The 25,692-nt window shown below is 35.7% G+C and overlaps 1 protein-coding gene across 2 annotated transcripts; it reads right to left on the bottom strand.

The window, feature by feature from the left end:
• Positions 1 to 6,423: 6,423 nt before the first annotated feature.
• Positions 6,424 to 25,672, bottom strand: LOC101255700 (protein HESO1-like). 2 transcript variants are annotated; one of them, XM_010323902.4, is made up of 10 exons: positions 25,395 to 25,672; positions 22,675 to 22,774; positions 22,348 to 22,561; positions 21,546 to 21,710; positions 20,200 to 20,375; positions 20,031 to 20,126; positions 19,297 to 19,366; positions 7,552 to 7,682; positions 7,278 to 7,388; positions 6,463 to 7,132 (listed from the first exon to the last, which is right to left on the bottom strand). In XM_010323902.4, the coding sequence occupies exons 3-10, from the start codon at positions 22,484 to 22,486 to the stop codon at positions 6,659 to 6,661; spliced, it is 1,362 nt and encodes a 453-aa protein (XP_010322204.1). In that variant the 5' UTR covers positions 22,487 to 22,561; positions 22,675 to 22,774; positions 25,395 to 25,672; the 3' UTR covers positions 6,463 to 6,658. The 2 variants fall into 2 exon arrangements, with proteins under 2 accessions (NP_001310843.1, XP_010322204.1); NM_001323914.1 differs by lacking the exon at positions 22,675 to 22,774 and having other exon boundaries at positions 6,424 to 7,132; positions 25,395 to 25,597.
• Positions 25,673 to 25,692: the final 20 nt, after the last annotated feature.

The raw sequence follows: 25,692 nt of genomic DNA, 5'->3' as shown, positions 1-25,692 counted from the left end.
GTTGGTAGCTTGGATTGAGCAATAGTCCCCTTCCTTGAATAGTTTGGACTTGTATAAGTTAGGTGCTTTCTATGGTAACATGGTTCAGTTTAATGTGGTGGTTAATAGGTTTGAGTATCTTTGAGTACCCTTGAGTATTCTTGAGTTGAGGGAGTTGAGAAAGGTAAGTACTTTTCTTTTTTCAAGATTCAAGCTTATGTTATGCTTTAGAAATTCTCTTACATGCTCGTACATTCCACGTACTGAGCCATTTGGCCTGCATCTTCTCATAATGAAGACACATGTATTTAGAATCATCAACAAGAACTTTGTTGATACATCCGAGAGTTTTAGTTAGCTATGGTGAGCCTTCTTGCTTCCTGAGAATTTCATTTACTTTTCAGTATAGTAAGAGAATCTGTATTATTTATTTTATTAAATGTTTTAAAGACTTAAATTTCCTATTTTGGGGAGAGTTGAATATATTTTTTATTCAAAGTTTTCTTTTAAATTAAAGTTTGTATTTAAGTTTTATGAACCTTTGTTTCAGTTTTTAAGCTTTTTCATGCTTAAGTTAGTCTTCTTCTTGTACTCATCCAGTATGAGGGTTCGTTTGGAAACCATCAATGATTCTTAAGTGCCGGCCACGTCAAGGGTGTAGACTCGGATCGTGACATTGAATACCAAGAAAAACACATTTCTCACCTCCATCATCAAGCTTATTTGTTTTTGCCTCTGAAACATGTGCATAAGCAATGGACCGAAAATTTTTGAAGTTGTCTACTACCGGTTTCCTTTCATCCAAGATTCCTTGGGTATTACATATCGAAGAGCAAAAGTGGACTTCTATTCAAGATGTGAATTCTCCAATTCACTGCATTTGGTTAAAAAAATTTCCATCAGCATGCACTAATGGTCATAGTGACCAACAAAACACAAAATAGCTGCTTGCACACAATTTCTCTCTGATGCCAAAACTTACCATTTTTTTTTAGTAAATTTCCAACTCATAAGCATTATTGATAAGGTGATTACAATAGGAGATGATATATTGGCTATTTTTTCATTTATGCATAGATTTTAATATCTATAATGCTTCTTAACCTGTTAACATTTTCTATTTTTTATTTTATTTCATTTTAATCAACACATTTAGTTTTGTTGCAGGAGGTGTGTGTACCCTTGTCACGTCTTGTTGAACTAATTTCAATATCAAATTAGGAGCTGGATGCTTCTCCTTTAACGTGGCATGTCTTGTATACACACAATTGTACTCAATGCATTGGGCATTATGAACCTTAAGAATACGAATTCACATAATATATCAAGCTCATTGCCTCTCTTATTGTAATAGCACCGTCGCTCATGCTGGTGATGGAAATTTCCACGTAGTAGTTCAATTTGATCCTACCAAAGAGGAACAACCAAGAGAAGTTGTGAGGTTAACCACTTCATGGTCCATATCACGTTATCATTGGAAGGTACAAGTTGCATTTTTCTACGTCTTAGTGACCCTCCTTTTTCCTGGACAATTTCCATGTAACACCTTGCCAAAGAAAAAGGAAATATAAAGCAACAATGTAGTCTAACTTCATTTAGGCTATGATGCTTCAGCAAGAAAGGGTCAGATATACGTATCAACTATTTTATTTTGTTTAAACTAGTCACCCATTATACTATTTGGCTATATGAGTCCTTACTGTCAAACAAAGTTTCATATCTAACCCTGACTTGACGGACTGGACATGTGGATTGATAAAACATCCAATATGTACAATTTTTCATGGCATAGGTGGCTGTATGCAGAACGATTCACAACTTTGAAGGTTGGGGTCGAACCACAAGGATTTTCATCAATTGATTTCACAACACGAACACACTAGCAAATTGAATTCTCAACACTCATATATAAAAGGGAGGGGGGGCTAGTAATAACTAAAATTCACCAATATCAAGTAATGAACGAGAAATGAACGCAAATTTGATCTGCCAAGTTTGGAAAAGACTAGCGGATATTTCTCATATTTTAGAGTCTTGTGACCGCCATAGGAGTTCTTTTCCTTTAGCAACTTTTGGATGTAAATATTACTAGAATACTCCTTGTAAATTCTTTTGTTTATAATAAAAGTTACCTTTCTCAAGAAGTTTGGAAAAGACTAATGGTGTGTGTATAGTGATTAGAGTTTCAACTCAAATAGGCAAAGATTAATCATGACCAAATTGATTGTTACATGGATAGCATTTGGTCTAGGCAACATTCGATATCCTCTCAAACTATCCAACGTATGTTTCTTGGATTCTCTCAAACTCCAAGACCCTTTTTAATAAAACACCAAAATTTGCTTTAGTATATAGACTATCCCTCAACAAGTCCTCACTTTTCAGTCTTACCCAACTCCATTTTGCCTTCTCAAGCCAAAACGGTGTTAAAGAGCTAATCAATGTTTATAACTACTGATTTTCGGATTAAAAATTCAAAACAACCGTAGATCCATTTCATACAATCAATCTTAGTCTCGATTAATTAAATACTCATTTTGGGTTTTACACCCTCGTCTAGCGCATGCATACCCCTAGTTAAGGACTTAGCTGCTCATAAAAGCTAATGTGATCCACAAAATCTGAATCTCAAGCTTAGAGTGATACAACTTTGAAGTTTTTTCCTCTACTAGCTAAAAGAAGTTCTTCACTATTCTCTATGAATATCCAACAAAAGAGTGCCCCTTTATCCCCGATCGAAAAGAAGATGAAAGTACATAACTATACAAATTTCTAAAATATCCTTGGCACCTCCCAAATGAAGCACTAAATTCTCTGATTGCGGTGTTTCCATTCAGCTTTCGTCTTTGAGCTTGAGTTGGACTAGCGGAATGCCTATCTAGAGTGTCAGTTGCTTCGCTGCTTCTACCTTGAGTCCTCTTAGAAGCATCTGCATTGGGATTAGCGAGATTCTAATCAAGCATTGTACCACACCAATTGAGGCGCTGATATTGAGGATGTTTTGCCCTAGTCGAGATGACATTTAACTGGCAAGACGCCAGTTCCTTCGCTTGTGTGCTTCAGTAACTTTAAGCTTCAAAATCCACCAAACTTGATTTTTCCAAGAAATGCCTGCATATAAGAGAACTACGACTAAAATTTCCTTAATTAACATTAAAACATAGCAATAGTTTATAAATTTGAGACCATAAGTTGGTAAATATCAACTAATCATGGAGGCTTGAAAATGGAAGGCCCAACTCAAATAAAATAGAACTCTTCGATCCTAGATAACCTGCGACCAATTAATTTAACCCACTTCCAAATAAAATCCCTAAAACTTAATAAGCAGAAATTTCTCATTACACTTCTCCGTCCAATTTCAGTGAAAGAGAAAGAGGTAAATATTAGTTGCTTGATTTCGAACTCCCTCCCATTTCATTGAGAAAAGAAATTGGATGAAGATGTGACTAAAAGACGTGAGTAAAAGACGTCATGTTTGATGGTTGCATTGAAGTATTTTTTTTCAAGAGTAAGGGCTAAAAATATTTTCTGTTTGTTAGAGTTGGGAGTCCCACGTCGGTAAGGGAATGAACAAGAGGTTTAGTTATATAAACTTGGACAATCTTTCGCTCATGAGCCAACTTTTGGGATTTAGTTAGGTTCACGTGGCATGTCTTCATATGGTATCTAAGTTAGGTTCATCCTCATTTAGGCTCCCGACCATACTCCAATTGGCCTGGACAGCAAAGAATGTGGGGTTTAGAGTTAGTTAGAGTCTCAAATTGGTAGGATAATGGACAAGATGTTTGTTTAGATAGACTTGGACATTCTGCCCTCATGAGCAGGCTTTTCGAGTTGAGTTAGGTTGAGGTGTCATATCTCCACATTGTTCAATGTTGATTGAATTCAGTTGGTATTGTGCGTTAGAAAAGATTTGGAATATAAGTTTTGGAAAACAACATTGCCTGGATTTTAGAATTGATTTTTCTTTTAAATTGAATTATTTCTTGTCGGGGCTTGATTTGGAGCTAATTATTAGCTTTAAAACATTTGAATGTAGCACCATCAATTATAAAACAGAAAAAGGCCTAAAATACCCCTCAACTATGTGAATTGATATAAAATTACCCTTCTTATACCTTTCGGGCCTTAAATACCTTCGACTCAACCTTTTGGCTCTAAGATAAGGACTAAACTTTAACCTCAATTAAAAGATTTATGTTGGTGTGTCATTATCCTATTGGCTACCCTACAATTATTTAAAATAATTAAAAAGATCAAATCCACCCGCTCCTCCCAATAAAAATGCTCAAATCTTTTAACCTAACGCCTCATCTCCAAACCTTAAACATACGCTTGACATCAGTCAACAATTGAAGTGCTTCAAAGGAAGACAAACTCATGTAGTCATACTAACTATCATTAGAAGATGATTTAATCCACCCTAAGTATATGGAAACCCAAGGATCTACATCAAACCCAATTAATATACCATTTAAAGTTTCAAATTAATATCAATTTGATATGCATGCACGCAGGTAAAGCTAATGCTTTTAGCCTTATAAAGGTTATGGAGTTTTGAAATTGAACATTATGGAAGACCACCGACTTCGTTCTTCTAACCTATTGGCCTGACACGGAATAATTTTTGCATCCAACTTCATCACGTTTCATAAAATTGCCATCTTTACATATGTACCCACTTGTTGAAGGAAGCTATCTCTTCTGATTTGACTTGGCCTTGCCATTATTGTGCAATCTTCAAAAGGAAAGGAAGAAAAGAAGTTCCTTCTAAGTAGTTTACAAGGTTTGGGGATGAATAGTTTAGTTAAAGATCTGAGTATTTTTTTATAAGTGGAGCTTTCGGGTGAAACGGGTGGGGTTTTTTTAAAATTATTTTAATTAATTATTAGGGTAGCCAATAAAATAGTGACACATCATTAATGAATTTGGTAATTGAAGTTATGATTTAGTCTATTAAAGATAAGGGAAAAATGGAGCCAAAAGATTAATGTCAATGGCATTTTAGGTCCGAAAGTAAAAAGAATGGTAGTTTTGTTCCAATTCTCATAGTTAAAGGGTACTTTAGGCCCTTTTTTCCGATTATAAAATTGTAATTAGCTGCTCAAAGATAGGCCCTAGATTTCAAGATAACGGTGCTTTAGCTACATGTTGCACTGACATGCATGAAATATGATTGGAGTGTGAATTCGATACGGTTAGATTCAACTTGATCTATTATTAGTTAATTTTATTTGAATTTTAATAGGTTTTTGATATGTTCAATAGAGAAATTATTTTCTTTGTAGACAAGGATAAATCAAAAAAGCGATAAGGTAATTGCATTGTTTTGTTTATTAAAAACAACTTCACTCTAGTAACACAACACTTTTTACTAGACTAGTTAGAGTGGGTTAGATTTTCATTATGGTTGGGGAATGGATTGGTGGTCTACTTATACGGAGTTGGGAAATTCTAAATTATGAAGTTAAGTTAGGCCTAGGTACCATATCTTTACATACTATTAGAACCAAGTCATCCAGTATGGACTTTCCGCCCACGCTTCCGTTGGGTTTGGGCATGAGGGGGTGTTAGAGTGGCTCTAGTCCTTCATTGATTGAGGAATGGAAAGACGTCCAATTTCTTGTATAGACTTGGGCAATCCTTCTCTCATGGGTTAGTTTTTGGGATTGAGTGAACAAAAAAGTGGATGAAAGGGTAATTTTAGACCAAAAAGATGAGTAGAAAGGGTATTTTTAGATCAAAAGATGAATGGAGGATATTTTTAGACCTTTTCTTGTAGTTAAGGGGTATTTTTAGCCCTTTTCCGTTAAGAATATAATACCAATACAGATAAATCGGCACAAAAGCTACTTCATCATTACGTTTATAATGACACCATCTCTTACTAAGTTCACTTGTAGACGATGTACTGAAGTTAGATTTATCTGTAGGGACAGTATTTATCATGTTTGTGTTGAACATTAGGATAATGCACATCTCAATTCATGAAAAAAGCCACAGGAACTTGTCTCGTAATTTGTTAATTAGAAGAAGTTGGTTGTGTATAACCACAAATCATATGATCCACAAATTTTTGATAAATTTAGGGATCCTGAGGCATCCATTTTAGAGGTCATAGGAAAAATATTGAATTGCAATGAAAACTCTTTTTTCAGTGGTGTTTCTAACATACCGTAAGATCCACAAATCTAAACTTTCATCTCCTTTCTCTATCGCTATTCAACCCAAGGCTAAAGTTCAAATAAATTGATCTTAGTTGCAATGCGAACAAGGTACTGAATTAGACTCCATTTACCTAGAGTCTAGGACAAGTCGTGAAACATCCTGCTATAATTCTATGGCTGGATTTAATCATACTTGATGATACATTTCTATTTGATCATTGTATAACAGACTACTACCATAATATTTCAAGCATGCCAAGAGGGGAGGTGCCTATAAGAGAATATATGTGTTGCATCAGCACATATCAATATGTATTATCAAGTGTTTTCTTTTATATATCGTTCCAATTTTATAGGATGTCCTCAAGGACATGCGTCTTTTTCTGAAAATTGGCAAATAGACTCAATAGTCTCTGTGGACCAAAGCTATCATTACCTCCCCATAACCACCAGAAAAAAAAGTAGAAGCATTTGAATGGATGCTTAGTTTCAGCAGCACAAGTTCAAATTCACACCCCTGATTTTGGTCTCCATACTGTCTGTGTTTGAACACGAATAGCTTGTGTGGGTCCCTGCACCGTTGAATTCTGATTCCTATTCATCCTTTTGTCCTGAAGCTGATGAGCTTGTAATGGGGGATTGATGGGTCTCTGTGCCTGAGGCTGATGTTGTGCTCGTAATGGTGGATGTATAGCTCTCTGGGCCTGACGCTGATGATGTGCTTGTAATGGTGGATGTATAGCTCTCTGTCCTTGCAATTGTGGCCGAAGGCCATTTCTACTGTAGTTATTTTGGTTTCCAGATATTCTTGCCACGAACTTTGATACATGTGGCTTAACAAGAGTAGAAATAACTTCATTCTCGTTTAGATTCGATGAACAAAGCATAAAGTGGGTACTCCTGAATGCTTCTTCTATTCTTGTTAGTTGTTTAGTGCTTACACCCCTTGCTGAATTAAGTGGCTGCTCAAAGGGATCCTCAACCTGGACACAGTAAGTTGAAAGTCAAAATAAATAATAATAATTTTTAAAAAAAGAGGTGGTATAGACCTGCAGCAGCTTTGATGGGAAAAAGGGTGTGGGTATTTGGGATGTATGTGCCGCATAAGAGAGAGGGAGAGAGATTTACAAATATTGTATATGTTTTAGGCAGCCATCTCATGTTGCTCACGATGTCTTCCCACTGGCCAGTAAATGGGCTAATTCCCTGAGCAGAGGCTCTTGAACTGATGTTGCAGAACTACATAGGAGTAATGAAGTTAATTTTCGTACAACATTGTTATAAAAATAATCATCTTCAAGATTGTACTAAATATTCATAGACAGAAAATATCAGAACAGTCAATAGGTTCAATATCATATGACAAACACAACAGACAATAGAGTCCTAAACCAATTACTACCTTTGCAATGAATGAGATGAAAAGCTCAGACAGAGAACTCCTATTAATCACTCGAGACTTATTTGACATAAGTCGATTTATATTCATAGCACATGTTTCTTCAATGAATTTCTCTGCACTAGCCCTAACACCTACAAAAGCAACATTATATTAGACGGATTAAAAATTAGACTCAGTTAATTGAGTCTAAAACAGAGAATAGGGAAGAATAGGGTAAAGGTAAGTGTAGTAAGGCATGTGAGTCAGCCATAGCAGTTCTTGTGTATAAACCAAATAATTTGTGTTTGGTCTTCCTGTTTGTCCAATTTAGTCTGGTACTTGTACTCACAAATGACTTTAGAGCCAGAACAGTTGCCATTCAAGCATCTGACAACCCATTGCAATTGTAATCTAGTCCTCCTCTCTTACTTTGTGAGCATTACATTACCATCATTATGTTTTTTTATGAAACACAAGGCATGCAACCTTGTATGATCACAGTTTAGGTCTACTTTTGAGGTTGAGTCCTACAGCCCCCGACCTTGAGACCCAGAAAAAATCTGCTCAAAGTAGTCTATGGAGCACAAAATCATCACAGCAAGTAAGTTATGTACCCAAAGAGTTACTCCCTCCGCATTAATTTTATACCAAGGTATTCTGAATGAAAACAATTTAAAATGTTACTTTCACTCATACATTGCCCTTTCGAAAACACTCTCTACCTTCACGATGTAGTGGTAAGTTTTGCATACACTCCACCCTTACCAGACCCAACCTATTCACTGGGTATGATGTTACTTATACATCACCCCTTCTGTTTCACTTTGTCTTATTTTCTTTTAGTATGTCTAAAAAGGATATTACTTTCTGTATTGATAATAACTCCTTAATTAAAACTATCCACATGACATGTTTCAGACCACAATAATCAAGGGATATTTTGTCACAATATAAACAATCTAAGACTGCAAGATTCAACAGTCTTCCATACCTTCTTAAACTCTAGGAGTAGTCAAACTAATACACAAAATGAAACAAGAGTGTATTAGTGATAGCTAAAGAAAAAAGCGAAATGGTCTGATGGACCCTTGTACTTGTTTCAGTTTGTATTTTGAGCCCTTGTACTTACTCTGTTGTCATCTAGACCCTTAAACTCAATAAAACACAATTTATCGAACCCCTCTGACCGTTGACCACGCTTATATGTCTTTAAAATGGCTGAGTTGGCGAAAGTGTGTGACTTCACTCTCCTTAAAGCGAGTGAGTGTTATATATCAATTTCAAAAATATTAATAAAAGAATAAAATAATACAAAAATTAAAAAGTCTCCATCTTCTTGCTCACTCCACCATTGCAACCATCTTCATGCCCAACCTTTTTTTTTCTTTCCGTACTCTTGTCATCATCTTTAAGAGATCTTGGCATGTCATTGATAATCGCATTTTCTCAAGATTCATCTGTTTTCTCTTCAAATTAGCAGATCTAAGCAAAACCCAAAAGAGATTTTAAGCTCAAAAAATGGAATCAGCTGCTAGAAGAAGCGGTGGTGGTGTACTTATTTCTTAAAGAAATGGTGGATGTGGCAGCTTTCTCCGGTGGATTTTTGTCATTTCACGGCTGGATCGAGTCTGAAAATGTTGGGTTATGCGGCTGTTCACTAAATCTGTATCCGATTGCATACACATTCATCTGATGATCCCTCTATATATCCAAAGTCTCCCTACTCTTCGCCATAACTGATGATTCAGGGCAAAAAAAAATCAACCCAGATCGCAAAATCAATTATTTATCAATACCCAAATATCCAAATTCAATCTTTTTCTGATATTAATTATACCCACACAAAAAAAATCAATTGTTCATACAAATTCTAATCGGGAACAGGGTTTTTAGCAATAAAAACCTCTGGTTTTTCGATTAGGTACTTTTTCAGATGATCGGAAACTAAATATTTAGCATCACCGGCGATTCAGTTCGGCAAAATGCAATTGGATACAGATTTTTATGCTTTTTTTAGCGAGATCCATTTTTTGGTGGTTGTTTTAACTGGAAATGGTTGAGAAATGGATCCTTGGTGACTTTGTGGTTGGTTTCCGGTGATTTGGAGCTCAAGAATTCGCTAGAAATGGAGAAAATGAAAGAGCAATGCGCTGGTTCACTGTTGCTCGTGGTGAACCTCGAGGTTACTGGTGGATCCATGGAGGTCGGAACAATGGGGTTCTGTATTGTTGGTTGAAGCTGACTGGAAATGGAGTTTGGGTGGTCTTGAAGAAGGTTGACGGTGGCAACTTTGAGAAGATGCTGGTTTCACTATTTTGGAATAAATTAATATTTTATTTTAAAATAGATGATACATAATTATGACGTGGTATTAATGTGAATGACATTGATTTGACATGTCATCTACGCAAGGGAGAGTGAGGTACACACATGGTTAGAGTGGTAACAATTATTTTTTTATCGAGTTCAGGAGTTTAGATGACAAAAGGGTAAGTAGAGGGTTCACAACACAAACGCATACAAGTATAAGGGTCCATCAGACCATTCCGCCAAAGAAAAATATTAAAGTTGTAAGATATGACACTTTGGCCTAACTCAATCTCAAAAGATACCTAATGAAGCGAGGATTGTCCACGTCGAAATAAGCAAACCATCGGCCGATGTTCCAACCAGTCTGAGACTCTAAAACTCTCTTCACGCCCAGGCCCAACTACAGGGTGAACCGGGAGGCCAAACGGATTGACTCTCATGTTCACAAATAGAGAGAATAACTGTTGGTATCAGATTGGTAAGCAATAAAACTACATGCACATCATGAGCTAACTAAAGAAAGAAATAGAAGCGACCCTTACAAATTTGCTATCTATATATGAGTTATGTACATTGCTTAAGAATGAGTCTAAGTTCATTTGTAACAAAAGCAATATTGAAAAGTCGATTTGACAGATGAAATATCACTACAAAGTAAGAAGTACAAACAATTTTATGAATCTGAATTCTGGAATGTTATATAGAAGAGAAAAGACATAAAGTGACACCTGAAGTTGTCCCGAATTTTCGAAAAGACACTCTAACTATCCGGACGTCCTATTACCCCACAAAAGTATTCATTACATTTGTAAAGGGACCATTTCGACACGTTTTCTCATCAATCCAAGAATTGTAATAGGCGAGTGACCCTCACACTCCATTAAATTAGTTAATTTAATTTAATTATTAATAAAGCACAGGTTGTTGCTATGTGGATGTCCTTTTCCGGAAAACGACGACATAAGGGCTTGGGTTGTTTCTTATCTCCGAGCTTGCTTTGATGATTCATGGGATTTCCTTAGTACCTCTTGGGTTGATGATTTTAGTTTCTTGTGAGCTAATTTATCTCCCGTTTTTTGGAGCACGCTTTCACTTTTGGGATTCAACCGTTTTTGTCGCCATTGCCGCCATTGTTGTTAAAAGTTGAGCTTCGTTGAGTTCTATAGGTTTGGGTAAGTTTGCGGCACTTTTGCAGAATGAAGTAATATACGACATCGATTATTCTCGTCATTACAAATACGAATCAAGATTTGCATTTGCTATTTTAAAAAATATTTTTCCTCAAAATCTAATTACAAAAGCTAAATTGATTTCTCAAATTTTAAAGAGATGACTAAAATTTAACAAGTTAGAAAGTTCTTCCATTTTTGGGTTTTTTTATTGGAAAGAGAAGATTTTATTTTCAACTTTAATTTTTAACCAACTAGTGTTTTGAATGAATTGGGGAAGATGGTGTATTTTGAGAGAAAGTAATCAAATAATAAAGAAAGAAATGACACATGGCATTTCTTAATTCGTTTTTGGAAGAATTTTTTTTCAACCACGCGCGTCATCCATGTGAATACAAACATAGGCAGAAAATGAGTTAAAATGATGTATTTATAAGGGTATTCAATACTTTTATGGGGTAATAGGACTTCCGCATAGTTAGAGTGTCTTTTTAAAAATGTGTGACAACTTCAGGTGTCACTTTATGTCTTTTCTCTATATAGAAATATAACTGTCAAACATTTCAAAGTGTAAATTAATATGAACCAACTAAGGGTGATTAATGGGACAGGACATCCTGAACCGGCCCGGTCTAATGCTTGTCCAACGCAGTACCGGTTCAGGATGTGGGATGGGTTTAGGGTTAAGGTGGGAGTGGAACAGTGTTGGGGTTTGGGCCCAGTATCTCAGACCGGTCCAAACCCATTACCGTCCTAGTAGCACACGTGATTTTTGAGGGGGAAGGCGGGGGACAACTGATTTGCAAAAATAGTCGTAGGGAATGGCCAAAACAGCCCCAAACCCCTTCAAGTTTTTATTTTAAACCCCCAAATTTGTTAAATTACACTTTGGCCCTGATTCTAAACTATAAATATCCTCCATCCTTCTTCATTTTTTCTAATATTCTCAATTCTCGCATTCTCTCTAAATTTGTTATTCAACTAGTGCTATCAATTTCTTTGTCTGAATTGGGAAAATATTTGGAGAAATTTTCAAGCTTTAACTTTCAACATTCATTTATGGCTTATGATTATAATTTTTTGCTTTCGTGCAGACGTTTGGTACACTCATTCCATCTATTACTTTCTCTAATTTTTGTATTTAATTTATGATATTTCAACTATTATTTGTATTAAATTTTATTTTATGTTATATTATGCCTCTATATGAAACAATCTCTATACCTTCACAAGATAGGGGTAAGGCTGCGTACGCACCACCCTGCCCAAACCCCACTTATGAGATTACGCATTTTCACTAGTTATAATGTTGTTATATTATGTCTCCTAAATAGGTATTAGGCATAACCATACCTTTTTCTAAAAAGAGTGACAAAAGGTGCTAGTTCTAGGCTTCTAATAATCTTTTTCCTGCTAAAACTAGAAAAAGTATAGAGGATAATGTCCTGTGGATGAAACCTATTTTTGCCAAAACACATCAGTTTTGATATTAATTTGGAGTTGCAACTAGACAGCAAATGATAGGATAAACAATCTACTGATTATGGTAGTATGAAATGCGAAAGAAAGAAGATAAAATGGATGAAACACCCACTAGTCCAGTTACAAAAGCTCCAACTTAGAGTGTGTTTGGTATGAAGGAAAACATTTTTCCAGAAAATGTATTCCAATTTCTCATGTTTGGTTGGGACAAAAGTTTTGGAAAATGTTTTTCAAATCAACTCATTTTCCTCAAAATTAAGGAAAATGACTTCCCTTCAAAAATAAAAAATAAAACATTTTCCAAAACTCTCTTCCAATTTTAAATTACAATTTTTTTTGGGAAAAACAACAATTTTAAAAAGAAAATGTCAATTTTAAAATTTTATTTTTTTTACCCGATCCCTAACCCCACCTCCCCAACCACGGCCCAGCCCCCCCCCCCTCCCCAAAAAAATAATTTTGCTTTTTAAAAATATTTTCAACTTCAAATTTTTATTTTTAAACCCCTCCCCCCTCCCCCGGCCATCCCCCCACCCACCCCCAACCCCCCAAAAAATTAATTTTGTTTTTTAAAAATAACATAAAGTTCAAATTTTATTCACTCCTATCCCCTCCCTCCTCCCCCCTCCCCCCTCCCCCCTCCCCCACCCCAAATAAAAATTATTTTTTTAAAATATTTTTAATTTCATAAATTATTTTCTATTCTAGTAAAAATAAAAGATGTCTCTCAGCAAAAATTTTCATTCATTAATCAAACACAAAATTATTTCCGGAAAATATTTTCTACTCTCCAACCAAACATGAGAAAATAAGTCCAAAATCTACTTGTTTTCCAGGAAAACATTTTCTAGGAAAACATTTTCCATGGAGAACATTTTCCTTCATTCCAAACACACCCTTAGAGTCAATCTTGGTCGGGAGCTCGACCTCCTCTTGTACTTCCTACTAAGGTTAAGCCAAAGACATAAGAAAATAAATTAATGAGCTTGCAAAATTTTCCAAAAATTATTTGGTATATGTTATCCTACTATTATACAAATGGTATATGTGGAATTTCAATTGTATTTTCTAAGTATATAAAGCAATGGATGAATATACACCCGCCGTTGAAGAAATGATTTTAAAATATAAAAATGTTTTCTTCCTATTCCCCACATATATTTAGTTTCTACTGTACTTGACTCATCTTTAAAATGACGAGGTGCAAAAATACTTACCTTAAAAATTTATAAAATTTTGAAATTGATCGGCCACTTCTTGAAGATTATGAACTAGCATTTCATATTTGAAATCAGTAACTTTGTGTCATGTCAGGGATCAAAACAGTACTACGAAACCATATTTACAATAGAGCTCTAGTGCTTCCCTCTCTAGCTATAAAGAATCGAGAACATCTATGATAGACACAGTATCAATAGAGTAAATCTTATTACACCAAAAACATAGCAGTAAGATGGAAGTTCAACTTGGTCTTCTACATATCATTCTCTAAGCTCTCAAAACATTAGGAATTCCTCTCCTTCCAAATTGTCCACCAGAAATAAGCTGGGACAATTCTCCATCTACTCCTATCCTTAGCATGTTAACATGTTCCCTCCCAAATGCTAAGAGCCTCTGTTATCTTTGCTAACATTGTCCATGTTATACCCCCTTAAGGTTTTGGATTATTTTTCACAAATGAGTTGTGTATGGGCATAAATAGATGGTTAACTGTCTCAACTATTTCTTTACACAGGAAGCATCTTGTGCATCTTGAGCACAGTGGCGTACCTCTGTGCTTATCAAGTTGTCCACTGTAAGAGTAGCCTCCTTTGCTAGTAACCATACAAAAAATGATACCTTCTCGGGAACTTTTATCCTCCAAATCTGCTTCCACGGTCAGTTTGCTATTTAGTGGTTGGACTAGCTCATCATTCAGCATTGACCCAAAAATGCCTTTGCAGGTTGAAGATATCTCGAAAGACCAGTTCCATGGTACTAACCTCATGCCAATTATCCTTCCGAAATTTGGTTTTGATTCCATTTGCCACATTGATTCTTGATCCAGTTTTCAACTCACTCCAGAGGGATCTGATAGACCTCCATAGTCTGACCCCATATGGAATATTGACCTCCTTGGTCATCCAGCTATCCTCTTGTTTATATTTCTCTTTAATCACTCTTCCCTACAATAGGTGGGTTTTTTTGGTGAACTTCTACAACCACTTCATCATTAGAGCTTTACTTTGAATTTCTAGGTTCTTGATACCCAAGACGCCCCTTTTTTTTCACAAATGACCGAGTTCCACTAGACCAAATGGTAGCCTTTCCTCTCTGTCACCATGACATAGGAAGTTCCTCCTGATTCTGTCCAATCTCTTAATGACCCCTGTTGGGATGGGAAACAAGGACATCATGTATGTTGAAAGTGTATCAATGACTGAGTTGATCAAAGTCGGTCTACCTCCTCTTGACGAGTATTGGGTCTTCCATCTTTATCAATTCTTTTCACATTTCTCACTAACAGTATCCCAAATCTCAATCGACTTTGACTTGCCCCCAAAGGCATTCCCAGATAAATGGTTGGCAAAGACCCTACAGCTCCTCCTAGAATAGATGACAACATGTTCATGCAAGGAATATCATTGATGGGGTAAAGGAAGTTCTTACCCCAATTTATGTGAAGGCCTGAGATGCCTTCAAAGAGCAGTAGGATTATTCTGAGATGTCTCGATTGGTTTCTATCAGCATCACAAAATATGAGAGTGTCATCAACATATTGTAAATGAGTCACCTCTAGGCTATCACTCCCTACCCTAGCTACCTCAAAACCCTTTCTCCATCCATAGAAATTAGTTGTTTTGAAAATATTGTTTAGACTTTCCATGGCAATGATTAACAAGTAAAAAGATAGGATCTCCTTGCCCGAGACCCATCTAAGCCTTAACAAAGCCAACATGTGATCTATCAATCAACACAGAGTAACTAACAATGGATATAAAAAATCTGATCCAGTATTTCCGTTTTTGCCAAAGCCCAACTTCTTGAGCATACATAGCAAGTACTCCAGTTTACATGATCATATGTTTTTTCTATATCAAGTTTGCAAAGGATATCAAGCTTCCTTTGTTGAACTTTTGAGTCTATTATTTCATTTGCCACTAAATCTGCATCCATGATGCCTTCCTTTAAAGAAATCCATTTGTTTAACATCCACTAGATTGGAGATCACTCCTTTCAGCCTCCCTGTCAACACTTCAGAGAATAATTTGTAGATGCTTCCTATCAAGCTAATAGGACTATAATCTCTTAACTGGTCAGCATCTTTCTTCTTAGGGATAAGAGTTCTGAATGTTGCATTGAAGCTTCTTTCAAAAACATCCTACTCATAGAAGTTCTGAAAGGCATTCATAGTGTACTATATCACAATCTCCTAGCACTTGATAAAGAAAACCATGGAGAAACCATCGGGAGCTTTATCTCTTGCACACAATTTCCGAAAACTTAAGACTTCCTCCTCAGTGAAGTTCTCTTGCAATCTCACATTGTCTTCCACTGAAAGAGTTGGACAATTATTGAGCATGCCGGTAGGTCTCTAGTGAGTGGTCTCTGAATACAACTTTCGGGTAGAAGTCGATAATGGCACTTTCTATTCTTGTAGACTCCTCAATTAATTCACCTTGTACCATAAGCTTTTTTCTTAACTGATTTTTGTCAAGTATAAACATATGGCAAAATCTGATAGTGCACCTACTCCAATTTCTGAGGCTAGAACAAATGAACTTTTGGGAGATATGAATGAGATTATTGGTATTGACTCAAATTACAGATTCTGAAAATGAATGCAATACTTATCTTAAACAGGGATTGGAATCTAGTATAGATGTACGTAATGAGCAGCATTAAGCATGGTGTCGGGGGAGTGGAAAGGCATTTCTAGTCTTTCAAGAATGGCTAGAGAGTTATTGGTATTCAAGCAACATCAGTAGCTTTAAAGAGAGCTTTTAGCGTGATAAGATATCAATATGAAGAGCACATACATTCATCAACGAGGATAGCTTAGAGATTCCTGTTCTATTCAGTGATTGGATCAATGTAGAAAGAAACAAAAATTGGCCAACCAAAATAACAATTTTACTGCTTGTATTTAATAAACTTCAAGGGTCTAGCCTTCATTTTTTTAACAAATTGTCTTACATAGTTATCATACTTGTAGTTTTGTATCAGACTATCACCTTTTTATAACATTTTATTTCTGAACTATTTTAGGATTAAAAGTACTAGACATTGCTAGCTATAAGTTTATTGTTTATAAAAGAAATGCATTTCAGTTAAAGGTCAAAGGGAAAAAGTGAAATTAAATTACTGCTTCTGGTTGCCCCCAGGGTTTACTCTAGTAGTAAGAGCGCTCATGAAGTGTGGGTTAGTAATGAAGCATGGTATTTAAATAGAGGAGGGTACAATAGCAATTCTATTATCCATTGAGTTCCAAATAGAGTTCCATTCGCCTTCCAGAAATTCTTGGTTATCAAAAGGAAAGTAACTACTTATGACTGAAAATGGAGAAAGACATCTTGGCCTACATGAAGTCGTCATATTTATCATTCTTAAAATACTCGAAAGCAAAGAGTAGAGTCTATTTTTTTGGAACTGATTAGAGAGTATTTAAAGGCTGGAAATACTTTTACACTTAAGTTGTCTATTGTGTTTCTACACTCCTTTCACTTAACAATTTGTACCTACAACGAGTCTAACGACCCGTATGGTCATTTTGTTCTTTTGGACCCATTTCCCCTGTTTGAACCTTCTCGTAGCTTCATTATGTTGTTTTTGACTTGGGAGAATGAGTGGCATGATTATTGAGGTGATCGGATGAGGATTGGTTGAGATTTTCCAAAGTTGAAGGTTTGAAATTTGACAAGTTTGCTGTCTTCAAAAATATTGACAAATTTGACCAAGTCAACATTTTGGATTAATGAAGTTGGTTTCCTAATCTGACAATTTTGTTAGGTTTCGAAGGTGATTTTTGACTTGGTTGAACGATTGATATGGACCGTGAGATTTCCGAGAATGATTTGAGCGTTTGATTGAAGAAAGTTAAATTTGACAATCAACTTTTGGTCAAGAAAATTTCATATGGTTTGATGATTTCAATAGGTACAGAACGTATTTTATAATCGATTTGCACCATTGATTTACGTTTAGAGGGTCTTGGATGAATTTTGGGTGTTCATTTGAAGTACGGTGTTTGGATGTTGTGGTTTAATGGTTTCACCAGAAGCAAATGTGCTCTAAATGGTCTTTTGATTGAACCATTATATTTATACCACGATTTCAGAACCATTGAAAAACGAATCGTTGCATTTTGAGTTTGCATGATGGAGTTATGCCCTTCTTAGTGAAAGAGATATTGCTAAAGGGCCCTTCGTTACGACCTCGGGATAGCCGCGAAAGGTGTCCGTGATTTATAAAAGCACAACTTCGAGGATAAGTGTATTTATGACATTTTAGGAGATAGAAAGCTCTAATTGACATGCCAAACCTATCACTCTGATAATGTTATAGGATTGAAATACCCTCTTAACATCTATAATACCTCCCATAACAACATCAGCCCAGCGATTTCTTCCTAAAACATGTTTTTTGACCCATTCCTACTAGCTCATAAATTTCCACAAAATCCCATTTCGTTTGTATTACTGTGATTTTAACAATTCTAAGGCAATGGAGAGCTTTCCTCTCCCCAACTCTCCTCCTAACAGGAACCATATCAAATCTCACCAATCTTTCTACACTGAGCTTAACCATTAACACTGGAATATCTTCCAGTTTTAGTTTAGTGCCGACAATTAGCAATTATCTTCATTCCCTCAACCCACCTTGATGGTCCTTTATATGGGTCATTCATCTCCCTCACAAGGCCTCGCACTTGATTAAGAAAAATGGCAACATGCTTTTGATGTCTTCTCCGTGACCAAAGCTTTTCATATGGCCAAAATGAGAAAAAAAGATTATCTTAACATCCAACAGGCTAAGACCTTATACCACCACCACCACCTCCTTCCCAGGTGATTCATACTTGATAAAGTACTTCAAAATCTTTGAAACTCACTTTTTTTTTTACCCTCCCCTGCTCTCATCTCCTTCCAACTACTGATTATTTCCATTCTTGATATATCTCCGATTAAGAGTTGCATACAAGAAGTGATGAAAATTCCACTTAGCATCTTCAAATTATCAAGGAACCATTGTAAACAACTTCTTTCTAATTCATAGTTGATAGAATACTTCAAACGCTTTAAATCCCTCACCTTTTATATTACCATCCTCCCTCCTTTCATCTCCTTTCCGCAACAACGTATTCCCAGTCTAAATCTTAACTCAGCTGAGGAGTAGCATACTTAATTGCCGAATTGTTTCACTCAGTATCTTTGAATTTAAGGAAACCATTGGAACAATTATCCAAAAAAAAAATTAGAGAAAAAAAATGTGTGCTAGTGATGATCTTCTTGAGGATTCATGAGGGGGCAAATATCTTTTTGGAAAGACATCCTACAACAACTTCTCCAGAAGATTCTTTTTTGGAAGAAAGGGAACTGCGAAAACTTCTTGATGAAACTTAAGCAAAGTCATTGGTAGAAACAAATCTTGCAACCTTTGGAAAATGGAAAATTCCACAAACAAATGTCACCTGATTTCCTTGGATAGAGAACCACTATAACTTATCAGATGTAAAGAGCTCACGCTCCAACAACAAAACAGTAAATTTGACACAGAAAGATGGATCAGCATATTCAAACAATAGCAAACAAATCATTTTAAGTACCTGTAAGATCATCAACCATACTTCCTGGATATATTTCTTTAAGAGGTGGTAGAATTGCAGGTACACATGTCTGCAAAAATCAGTAGGCTAGCTAAGACCAGAAGGGAAACCCTTATTACAAATGAGATGAGAGTAATTTTAATAGAACTGTAACAGCCTTAAAAAAGGAAACATAACCAACAACATTGTAAGAATGAAGTCCAGATAAGTTGGTATCTACCATGGTTGAAAATAAGAGATCAAAAAAACATCATCTACCTTTTCTTTTCTTTTATTCCATACCTATGTTTCTTATTTCAATATTCATGTACTTATGAGCAGGTAAATAGATGGGGTTGACTCTCCTAAAGTGTTTTCCCAGAAAATCACCTATCTCCAACAGGTATTTCCTCAGTCCCTACTTCTCACTGGAAATCCACTTTTTTTCTACTCTCTACTTCCTGATGATAAATAACTCTTCTTCCTAATGCTTCCTTAATTCTTTTAATTATAAAAATGTAAAAGCTAATAATAATAAAACCATATAATAAAAAATTCTCTTTTTTCCTCTTTTTCCTTCTATCCTCTGGGTAAAAAAGGATCTACAAACCATGTATTTGCTTCAGATGAAATGCAAGTCTGCAATGTGAAATCCAGAGTTTATTACCCTATAGCAATAGGACACATGCTCTTCAATATTTTGGGGATGCTCGACTAATAACTGTCTAGCTAAAACTAATGCAACAGAAAGTTACCTGTAAGTGGAAGACAACTAACAAGCTTAGAGAATAAGAGTTCAAAGTTCCAGTCTTAGAATCATTGATATTATGTGCCTTAGCCCATTCTTTCACCTGCACAAAGAGGAGAAAATCATCAAACTAAGTCACATTATTCAAAGGTAGCCTATCTTTTATGAGTGTATACCAGTAAGACCATATCACGAAATCTTCCATCAATCATGTTGATCCAGTATAATATCTTGGACTTCATTTGGCCGCTCAAATTATTGATTGATATATCACAAGAAATATTGTTATTGCCCTGAAACTTCAAGATTGGGACTCGTGCATTGGTAATAAATTGCAGCTTTCGGCATCCACCTGGGAAGTAGTGCTAGCAATGAATAAGGCCAACACTCTAGAAATCAAGAAACAAACAAGAATAAAGATTTCTAAGGCTTTTCTCCAACAATACCAGCAGCACCATCTATTAAATGAAATTACAATCAAGAAAGACAAGAAGAACTAGGTTCGGCTCGGACAATTATCAACAGACTTGAATATAACAAGTCGTGTTTGGGGTTTCTAGTCTGAGCAAAAATCCTTTCCACAATCGCTTTTTTATTCTGTTGTTGCTGCTGCTGCTTTGTTGATGAGTGCATCTCTAATAAAATCCCAACTTTATACAATAAGATAACTTTAGTCACAAAATGCTAAATCTTTTTAAGAACCCTACTACTAAGGTTGTTAATGCTGAATCGATAAATATTCGAAGGCATTTCATAACATAATGATATCTCATGTTAAACTGTAAAAACGGTGAGGTACTTTGGACAAGATCCAGAACTTGATTTGAGAACATAAGTAACCATGAGTTAATAAGGAAAGCAGCGCAAAGACGTGATCTCAAGTACTAAAATGCATCTCTGACAAACATATGAAGAAAAATGGATTATGATCTCCAATCCTGCATACAAACATAGTGCTTATCTTGTTGTTAACAAGGTTGGGTAATAAAATAAGAACATCTATATCCTCTTCAACCCCCAAGAGAATAATTCTATTTACAAAATAACACCTGGTAACTGGAAAAGATATTAAAACAACTGACAAAGCTATTTGATTTTCAGTCAGTACTCATTTTGAGAAAGAGGGGCACAAATTGATATCCAGTTTCAGGAAGAATTGGAATTTTCCTTCAGGAGGTGCTAATTATATAAAATTGATATCTGAATAGAAGACCTCAGAATCACTGGTTATCATTCTTTCAATTCATTTTCAATGACTCAGATGCGGTTTTCCTTCATTTAAAAGTTCTAAGCACTTTCTACTACACCAAAAAAAAACTTCCTATTATTTATTCTTCTATTTCAGCAACCCTATATTTACAGTCCCCCAAATGATTATGAATATATTTAACTTTCATCAAAAGAAATTTCAAGCTATTTAACCATTGATCCTTGTTAGAAATAGAACATTTTCATAATAAAGATGTTAGCAAAGAAATTGTCTGTTTAAGCAAATCAAAGGGCATTCATCATGAGATCATACCTTTAGCTCTCAAAGCTTTTAGTACATCCCCTAGTAGACTTAGTTTGTACTTCTTCCCAGCAGCTGATATATGTAATCCATTGGGCAACTCTATGGAAATATCAACATCTCCCCATCTTGTAAAAAGATTTGATACAAAAGATCCGAATGGCTCTACAGTTGCCCCTGGTCAAAGAGTAGAAGCTGAGAATGGTAGGTTTTGCACTTGTTAACCGAAACAGTATCCAAGTCTTCAACTTTAACATACCAAGATGACCCAAAGTAGGATAATTCCAGGAGAAGAACTCACACTTCACTAAATTAGCATCTAATTTACATGTAAGAAGAAATTCAGAAGACCAAAATAGAGTTGTTCATCCTATCGAAATCATCGTTAACTTAAACTGCATCCTTTACTGTTCATTCCAATCCATTGAATTAGACAACTAATGATGCAAAAGATTTATAGATGGAGCAAACCATTTAGATAATATATACAAATTCACTCCCTCTTGGTTGAAAGGAACTCCTATAGATCCAATAAACAAAGTAAGGACTCTTAATACAAATATTGGGGCTAAATCACTTTACGCTCAAACAGTAGTCATAGTCAAAATATGGTCAGAGAAGAACCAATTTTTAATTCCATCCATTGAGTTTCAGTACATAGAAACACCTCTATATGCCAACCCACAACATTGTACGTCATATTTAAATGATTGGAAAATCAAGAAGCTCATCTCTACAAGTGAAAAATAAGTATCCTAACCATCAAAGTTCCACTGAATCGTGAAGTAAAAAAAGCATCACCACTTTGAATTACCTCTCAGGATTTCTATGCTTTCAACCACAGCTCGAAGTTCGTGAATGAGTTGAAATCGCATAGACCAATCCTCCTCTGAGGGATTGATGGAGTGAAGTATATTCTGAAGAGTATGCTCCAACAAGCTGTAGCCATTCATTTTGAGAACCAGATACCACTGATTCTAGCTTATAGAAGACGCTATATCAAACTCTCCATGAAAAGAATTCACTACCTGCAGAAAGAAGGGATAAGAAGAAGGTTTTAACATTTGGTGCAACTACTCAAGAAAAAATGATACAATTGAAATATGGTGAGTCTAACAGGAGAGTAGTTTAGATTCCTTACATACTAAGATCTTTTTAATGACTAGGGAACGCGCAGCCGCTACCCTTTGAGTGCACCCAAGTTTAAGCCCGCTCCAGAAGGTTTATAACATTTAGTGCAACTACTCAAGAAAAGATGACACAATTGAAATATGGTGAGTCTAACAGAGAGTAGCTTAGATTCCTTATATACTAAGATCTTTTTAATGACTAGGGAACTTGCAGCCGCTACCCTTTGAGTGCACACAAGTTTAAGCCCGCTCCAGTATAATAGCCTAAAAACCACACACGAGAGGTAAACCGCACTAGGTGAACCCCATACGATGAGCTTTATTAAGAAAGAATACAGGGGTTTTGAACCTGAGAACCCCCATCTGGGAGATCACTGGCTCAACCAACTCAGCCACCCTTGTGGGTTCCTTTCATACTAAGATTTGAATTATCTTTACAATAGCACTGTTGTCAAAGGCGTTCTTAATCCCTGAAGCGACGCTCACATGTTGAGCGCTTCGGTTTGCTTAATATGCGCTTCAATATCGTCATCAAGGTTCTAAGGCATACTTTCCCTTGCCAATGAACCTCTTTTGAAAAAGTGACACTAAACAATTGATTTTTCACTTTACAGTAATTTATTTTCAATTTTTTTGTTCATATATTTGTCATCATGCTTATATATTATTAGTCTACTAAAAATATAAATTTGTATTTTTTTCTCCCTTTGCACCTTTTTTCATTAGAGCCCACACTTTATTTGCAATTTGTGTTTAAAGCCCCAACGGACCTTAGAGCTTTTTTGTGCTTTTTGCTTTTGATAACAGTGAACAACAGGGCCATAAAATAAATTGAAGTTGCTTCAACATTTAGATACTCAAATATTTTATTGGCTCACTGACATGTTACCTACCATGTTCATTGGATGATTGACAACAAGAAGACACTCTTGCCACCAGCCACCACACATATTATTACATCATCAACCAAAGGATAAAATGATCAAAGAAATACTAGCATCCCCAAATTACTGAGTACTAAAAGTAAATAAATGTTAATATCAATCACGTTGGATTGCCCAAGAGGACATTAAGAAACATATCAACAAGAGAGAATAGTAAAAGCCAAATCACAACCCACTGATGGTATACTTAGTGTAAGCAAGCTCTAATATCACATCTTTGGATATAACACCCAGTTAGAGAAAAGAAAAGCAAATTAGAGATAAGTTGTTGATAGCATCATGCATAGGCAAAAGAAGCATGAGGAGGCAAAGCCCCCATCTTTCGCATATCTTGCTCATCCGACTGGCATGAATCACCAAACCAGACTTATGGCATCCAAGACATAAACTTCACACTGCTCAGTCCTAAAGTCATGTCATTCCCTAACAAGTTAATATTATTACACCATACCAGATAAAGCCACCCATCCACCACTTAAGAAAGACCAAAAAAACAAGAAGTCAGACCTCGTTTCGAGTTCATTAGTGTGGTCCACCTTTTCTATTATGCTTAATATGTACAGAAGTGAAACTGGATGCATTGAAATTGCAATTAACCAAAAGAAATGAATACACCAAACACCGTTTTTTTAGAAGAACATCAAACATATTTTATACACAAAATAGTAAATAGATTATGTGCCTTACATTACACAATCATGCTCAAAAGCTATGGAACCAAGTTCAGCAAGCAAGCATTCATTTAATTTACCTAACAAGCATAATAAACAAGTCCTTTTCAGTATGCGTACTGGCTAATCCATCAATCCAATTCTGCATGCCTTACTAAAAGACTTATCTGATGAAAGAACCCACTTCCACAACTAAGAAAAACACTCACATTTTTTTATACATCCTTTACAAGTAACATGATTGCAAAGCAAATTTGAAAGGTAATAAAAATAAGTGATGAAATTTTCAGAGCAAAAACCTCAGTAAGAGAATTGAAGTTTACGCTTGTACATACAAACTCCCGTAATCAAGGAAACGATAATTTAAGTTTATGCTTGTACAAACAAACTCCTATAATCTATAAAATGATAATTTCAGTTCATATTCAAGTAATTGGACAAAATATTTCAACATCATAAATATGCAATAGGATGATTAATATATTAGCCTATGTTGATTCACTGGTATCTAATAAGTTTGTACGTAGGGTGAAGCTTTCTCTGGGGTTACCAACCACCTAGGTTTTTAATCAGATGCTTTTAGACCCAAATTCCATATTTTCTTCTTATATGATACTGATAGTAAGAGAGTTAGGTGAGAGATTTCTTGTAGGGATTCCCAACCCTCCTAGTCTCCACCTAGTTGTGGAATAGGGGTTCTTGATATGAAGGTGGCAAGGAGGCTGAAGAGGGCCACAGTAGAAGCAACTGATCTTTTGACCATTCAATTGTGGCAAAAGTAAACCACATTTCCAAAATGATGGGCTGAACCAAGTAGATTTACGAAGAATGGCTAATATCTGGCAATTATTGAACAAGATAGTTAGGCATTAAGCTTTTAGTTTTTTGTATCCAAATCTTTCAGTCGGGTCAGACAAGCCATTCAGCTATATAATACTGTCCAGGGCAGGGCGTATATCAACAGTATAAGACAATCAATTACACAGATTCATATAAATAAGCAATCGGACAACAACAACAACATAACCAAGAGTAACAAGTAAGTAGGATAGAGTAGCGAAATGCAGTGAAACTTGACCCTAATCAACAATTCTTTAAACCAATATTGGCACTGACCTAAAAATGAGGGCGACAATCTCGCAAAGTGAGATTTTCGATGTTTAATGGGGGAAACGCGTAGCTCTTTATTCCACTCCTCACTCCACCCACAGAGATTGGAATTTCATTGACGACCGACCACTTTCAACTTTCAACTTTGAACTTTCGACAATCCCCAATTTCCATGTACCTTACTTTATACACTTCTATTACACTATTTCCCTATAAAAGTTATATGTCAATTCTAATTAATTACTCTACTTAAGAGTATTAGTTAAGCTTCTTCAATTGTAAATAATAAGCTCTCCATCTAACA

Source organism: Solanum lycopersicum, chromosome 6, assembly GCF_036512215.1.
Source record: "Solanum lycopersicum chromosome 6, SLM_r2.1".
In the NCBI taxonomy this organism is placed as follows: Eukaryota; Viridiplantae; Streptophyta; class Magnoliopsida; order Solanales; family Solanaceae; genus Solanum; species Solanum lycopersicum.
Note: the sequence above shows the minus strand (reverse complement) of the source record. Positions and strands in the feature narration are given on the sequence as shown.

Bases quoted from the DNA above. Each gene is read 5' to 3' on its own strand.
- LOC101255700 (XM_010323902.4), bottom strand. From the start codon at position 22,486: ATGAATGGCTACAGCTTGTTGGAGCATACTCTTCAGAATATACTTCAC. The intron at 21,711-22,347 runs GTAATTCAAAGT...CTCTTTGACCAG, and splicing joins AAGCATAGAAATCCTGAGAG to GGGCAACTGTAGAGCCATTC. The intron at 7,389-7,551 runs GTAGTAATTGGT...ACTCCTATGTAG, and splicing joins TCATCTCATTCATTGCAAAG to TTCTGCAACATCAGTTCAAG.